The following is a 6,318-nucleotide window of genomic DNA, read 5'->3' as shown; positions in this document are numbered from 1 at the left end:
AATGAATATTTAAGAAAATAAAAAACGGACGGGCAACCCTGATGCGTCTCATCAGTCTGTCACACAGAGGACGCTCTACAACTAACAAAATTAACTAACAAAAACATATTATCGGACGTATAGCGGCACATCAGGTTTTTAAATACACAAATATTCGTATCGGTATCGGCCTTACATTCCTTTATCGGTCAGGCTGTATATATATTGTTGTATGTATTTGCATCCTGAGTTTTCATGTGTATTATTTGTGCCGCGTGGACTGATATTTTGCTGCTGGAACATGTAATTCCCATTTTTTGGTGATCAAAATAGCTATCTTCTACGTAAGTGTGTGTGTGTGTGTGTGTGTGTGGGTGTGTGTGTGTGTGTGTGTGTGTGTGTGTGGTGTGTGTGTGTAGGTGGACTGGGGGTCTCTGGACTACTGGTAGTGACAGCCTCTGGTACAGGAGACGTCCTAGCTCTCCACTCCAGAACATCCCCAGTGAGGTCAGTGAGGAGACGTTTGCTGTAGACAGATGGGAGGGAGGGAGGGAGGGAGGAGAGATGAAGGATGGATGGATAGAGGGAGGGAGAGGAAGGAGGGAGGGAGGGAGGGAGAGATGAATGGAGGGATGGAGAGAGGGAGGGGAGGAAGGGAGGGAGGGATGAATGGATGGATGGATAGAGGGAGGGAGGGAGGGAGAGATGAATGGATAGGATGGATAGAGGGAGGGAGGGAGAGATGAATGGATGGATGGATAGAGGGAGGGAGGGAGGGATGATGGATGGATGGTATAGAGGGAGGGAGGAGGGAGAGATGGATGGATGGATGGATAGAGGATGGGAAGGGGGGGGAGAGATGAATGGAGGATGAGGGAGGGGAGAGGAGGATGAATGGATGGATGGATAGAGGGAGGGAGGGAGGGAGAGGATGAATGGATGGATGGATAGAGGGAGGGGGGAGAGATGGGGTGAGATGGGATGATAGAGGGAGGGAGGGAGGGAGAGAGAGATGAATGGATGGATGGGATAAGAGGGAGGGAGGGCGGGAGAGAGATGAATGGATGGATGGATAGAGGGAGGGGGAGGGAGAGAGATGAATGGATGGATGGATTAGAGGGATGGAGGGAGAGAGGGTGGAGGATAGAGGGAGGGAGGGAGGGAGGGAGGAGAGTGGATGGGGGATGGATGGATGGATAGATATGGGCTGGGAATACATCGTATTATATCAATATGGTATCATATCTCTTGTTCTACAAGAGGGATTTCCACCACCGCTTAGGAGCGCTATTTAGGAATACTAGTAGGTAGGGAACAACCCAGGGGTCAGCCCTCCTCTAAGCGACTTCCATGGGCGCCATTAATGCTACGAAGCCATCACCTGCCAGTATGCGAAACAATGTACTCATTACTTTGGTGACAAAAAATAAACATGGTAGATAGTACTTTGTTTTATTTCTTTATTACTCATTTATCAGAACATAAGACAGTTAAAGAAAGAAGGTAAATAAAGGCGTGTGTGTGTTGTTTTTTTGTCGTGCAGGGCGCGGTTCACTTCGTGTCCACGCCGCAGGACAACGCCTGCTGGACGCTGCCGAGGGCCGAGATGTTCAAGAGAAAGTTAAGTGCGGTAAAGTGTGTATGTGTGTGTCGTGTGGGTGCTGGTGTGTGGTGCGGTGATTGTTTGTGGGTGTTGTGTGTGTGGGTGGGTGCGGTGTGTGTGCGCGTATGTGTGTGTGTGTGTTGGTGTGTAGTGTGTGTGTGTTTTGTGTGGTGTTTTGGTGTGGTGCGTGTGTGGTGTGCGTGTGTGTGTGGTTGTGGGCTGGTTCTGTGGCGTATGTGTGTGTGTGGTGGGTTTGTGTGTGGGGTGTGTGTGTGGTGTGGTGTGTGTGTCCGTGTGTGCGTGCGTGTGTCCATGTGTGGGTGTCGTGCGTGTGTCGGTGTGCGTGTGTGAGAGTGTGTGTGTGTGTGTGTTGTGTGCGTGTTTTTGTGTGTGCTTGTTGTGGTGTGGTGCGTGTGTGCGTGGTGTCCATGTGGTGTGTGTGTGTGTGTGGTGGTGTGTCCATTGGCGTGGTGTGTGTGTGTGTGTGCTGCGTGTGTGGTGCTGTGTGTGGGCATGCGTGTGTGTGTGTGTGTGTGTGTTTTCTGGGGTGTGGGTGTGTGTGTGTGCGTGCGTGTGTGTGTGTGTGCTCGTGTTTTGTGTGTGTGTGGGTGGGTTTTGTTGTGTGTGTGCGGGGTGTGTCCATGTGTGCGTGTGTTGTGTGGGGTGTCGTGTGCGTGTGTGTGGGGTCGTGTGTGTGTGTGTGTGTGGTTGTGTGTTGTGTGTCCATGTGTGTGTGTGGTGTGTGGTGTGTGTGTGTTGTGTGTGTGTGTGTGGTGTGTGGTGTGGTGTGTGTGTGTGGTGTGTGTTCTGGTTTGTGTGTGTGTGTGTGTGTCCATTGTGTGTGTGTGTGTGTGTGTGTGGTGTGTGTGTGGTGTGTGTGTGTGTGTGTGTGTGTGTCATGTGTGTGTGTGTGGTGTGTGTGTGGTGGTGCTGTGTGTGGTCTGGTGTGGTGGTGTGTGTGTGTGTGTCCATGTGTGTGTGTGTGTGTGTGTGTGTGTGTGTGTGGGTGTGTGTGTGTGTGTGTGTGTGTGTCCGTGTGTGTGTCTGTGTGTGTGGTCTGTGTGTGTGTGGTGTGTGTGTGTGTGTGTTATGTCTAAAGTGAGGGTGAAGCTGCAGCAGCTTTCATGGTGGTGTGTGTCCTGCAGGTTATCGGCCTGTGCAGAACAATGAGCGTCTTCAGTGTCCCACTGTCACCACCAGACACATCTTCGCTCGAGGGGCCGACAGCTCGCTGACACACTGGGAGTCAAATTATTAGGTGTGTGTGTGTGTGTGTGTGTGTGTTTGTTTGTGTGTGTGTGTGGGGGGGGGGGGCAGTAGGTGCTTCAGCTGTTCATATATAAGTAAAGACAGCAGGCCATTGCACCAGCAAATGTCTATTTTTCGCCTTCACACCTGAGCAGCAGAGCCCGACCGATACAGGATTTTTAAGACCAATACGAATACTTGGTTAGATAGTTGAAGATATTCGACATCGATTAAAGAAAGGAATCCCAAATTTTGTCTAGATTTAGTGAAACTATCTTCCAAACTAAGGATTCAATGTCTCAACCCAGACTGCAGCAACATGAAGTCATTGTCCTGACCGAGCTCGACCGATGAAGGGTTTTTAAGGCAGGTACCGATACAAATATTTGGTTATTTAAAAATCCGAAATGCCGATATATCGGCCGATATACTGTATATTTAAAAAAAAAAAAAATTCCAGAATGCGTGACAAAACATCAACGGATTTCCCTAACCTTAGTTACTTGTAGTTATTAATGAGTTCTCACAAAAATAATGTGATAATTTGTTTTGTCACAGAACAGAGGAACATCAAAATATGTTTAAGTTCTAATAAATAAAATGTTTAAAAATACAAACTCAGGATATGACGCTTAAAGTCCTTTAACCCTTTAACACATTATAACACATTAACCCTCGTGTTGTCTTACCGTCAAAATTGAAAAAACACTTGTTGACGCTTTTTATCGATGTTTTTGACTTTTTCTTAAGTTTTTGTCCCTTTTTCAACACTTGACGCTTCTTTTCAATGTTTGTCACTCTTTTTGACGTTTAACACTACGTAACACTAACTTATTAACTTTAGTTTTACATTTATTTTTTGAAGTAATGGTCAATAAACCTAATTTTTAGGAAATTTTAGCTAATGTTTGAGTTAGAAAAGCAGAAATTAGGAAACTTGAGAATAAAAATTAAAGGAATGGATGTTGATGATAATCACAGACTGGAATATGCAACTTTTACAATACTATTTCAAAACACTTCATTGTTGTACATGCTATAAAATATAATAAGACCCAAAATTAATGAAAGTAGAGTAGATGTAGCTGGCAAAGAGCGTTGGAATTAACATGTTATTTGGGGAATAAAAAGAACATTGATATAGGACAACATGAGGAACACATGGGGACAAAACATGAAGAAACATGAGGGCAACATTGAGGACAACAGGGGACAACTGAAGACAACATGGGACAACATGAGGGCAAAATCAGGACAACAGAAGACAACATCAGGACAACATGAGACAACCTGGGGCAACATTGAAAACATGAGGAACATGAGGACAACAAGGGCAACATGAAGACAACATGAGGACAACATGAAGACAACTGAGGGAACATGAGCGGCAACATGAGGACAAATGAGTGGCAAACATGAGGACAAACATGAGGGCAACATGAGGACAACATGAGGCAATGAAGGGCAACATGAGGACAACATGAGGGCAACGGAGGGCACGAAGGCAACAGGGACACAGAGGCAATGCGACAACTGAAGCACATGAGCCAACCCATTCAAGACAACATGAGTGGACAACATGAGGACAACTGAAAGACACACATGAGGGCAACATCAGGACAACATGAAGACAACATGAGGACAACATGAGGTACCAACATGAGGAGCAACATGAGGACAACATGGAGGACAACATGAAGACAACATGAGGACAACATGGGACAGGACAACATGAGGAGCAACATGACGCAACAGGAGACAAATGAGCAAAGTGGGCAAAAAGACACAGGAACAAACATGAAGACAACTGAGGACAACATTAAGCCAACATGAGGGCACAGAGGACACTTGAAGCACACATGGGGCAACATGAGACACATGAGGACAATGGGACACATGGAAGGATATTGAGATAAAATTAAAGGATGGATGTTGATGATAATCCAGACTGGAATATGTCAACTTTACTCCAATATATGTTCAACAACACTTCCATTTCAAGTCAAATGACCGTGTCCTATATCAATGGTCTTTTTAATTCCCCAAAAATAACATGATTGAATTCCAACGCTCTTTGCCAAGTACTAAATCTCTACTTTCATTAATTTGGGTCTTATTTATGTTTAGCATTGTAAAAAATGGAAGGGTTGAATGATATATTAGTAAAAGTTGACATATTCCAGTCTGTGATTACATCAACATCATTCCTTTAATTTTAGTCTCATATTTCCTATTTATGCTTTTCTAACTCAAACATTATGTATAATTTCCTATAAATGAGGTTATTTGACACAAATTCCAAAAATAACTGTTAAAACTAAAGTACATAAGTGTTTGAAAAAAGGGACAAAAACGTAAGAAAGTTTAAAAAAAAACAGAAAGACAACACAAGCGTTAAGGGACAACGTCCTCTTCGCTACTAAGTCTTAATCTGTCAGCGTGTGTCATGTTATACAGATTTGAATCTCTCCAAGTTCATCCAAAAATATTTAAAAATAAACTATATTAAATTTCCCACTTTCCAAAATCAGTCTCCGCTGAAAACTTAGCACCGTCCGTGTCAATTCTGTCTTTATAAATCTAACTTTTTTTAATTACACTTCATGCATTTTATCCATTATTTTCATAAAAGAGCAAAATAACCAATCTGGTGCTCAACATCCTGTTTCTGCAGCCGGTTGTTTCTGATGATTTTGGGGATTTGAGATTTCACCTTTCACTTCCTGTGTAACCTGCAGGGGACGTTCCTCTTCATCTGAGCATCCGAGAGACGTCAGACAGAGGGACACCGGTGGTCGTCTCTGCTCCCGACAGCCCAGAGGTCTCTGTTCTACTCTAGTTTTATTAAATGAGATTATACTCTGTTCTATTCTAATTCTGCTTGTGATAGCTGCATGTTGTCGTCTCTGCTGTGTGTCAACATCTTTGCTACTGCGGCTAAATTAACTGCCCCTCGGGGACAAATAAAGGTCTCGAACTTGCTACGGAGACCCTAAAGGGACACGGGGACAGTAATCTAAGGCTAGTGTCTCTTGGCCAGACCCTGCTCCAAAGCACCCTGAAGGAGGTCGGGCTGCACCATAGGAGGAATCTAATTGCTAATTGATAATTTTTGACTGATATTGCGATTTGATTCACAATATTGGAGGGGATTATCATTTTTTGTCTCATTTTTCTCAGTTTCATTGAAAAATATGAAAAATGATTATAATGTGATTTTTGCAAAGATTTTCTTTTTTAAGTGACAGGGGCTTGGCAGGAGAGGGTAGAGAGAGAGAGAGAGGGAGAGAGAGAGAGAGAGAGAGGGAGAGAAAAAGAGGGGATGACATTATTAAATTTAGTTAAATTTATTGTGCTCACACAAATAAAAAAACCATGTCGCTTTATGGCTCCTTATTAGTTTCCGTGAAAAAAAAATAGTTCTGTTTGCCTGAGGTGTATTTTTATTTGCTGTGTGTGTGTGTGTGTGTGTGTGTGTGTGTGTGTGT

At 44.0% G+C, this 6,318-nt stretch overlaps 1 protein-coding gene across 1 annotated transcript in view; it reads left to right on the top strand.

Moving 5' to 3' along the window:
- Window positions 1-6,318, top strand: part of nubpl (nucleotide binding protein-like) — a 15,988-nt gene that overhangs the window by 9,432 nt on the left and 238 nt on the right. The window contains 3 exon segments of the mRNA XM_032511280.1: window positions 2,728-2,768; window positions 2,770-2,840; window positions 5,569-5,651. Coding sequence (XP_032367171.1) covers window positions 2,728-2,768; window positions 2,770-2,840; window positions 5,569-5,651 — 195 coding nt within the window.

This window comes from Etheostoma spectabile, unplaced genomic scaffold (assembly GCF_008692095.1).
Source record: "Etheostoma spectabile isolate EspeVRDwgs_2016 unplaced genomic scaffold, UIUC_Espe_1.0 scaffold351, whole genome shotgun sequence".
NCBI classification, from domain to species: Eukaryota; Metazoa; Chordata; class Actinopteri; order Perciformes; family Percidae; genus Etheostoma; species Etheostoma spectabile.
The sequence above is the reverse complement of the archived record's forward strand: the minus strand, read 5'-3'. Positions and strand labels throughout refer to the sequence as shown.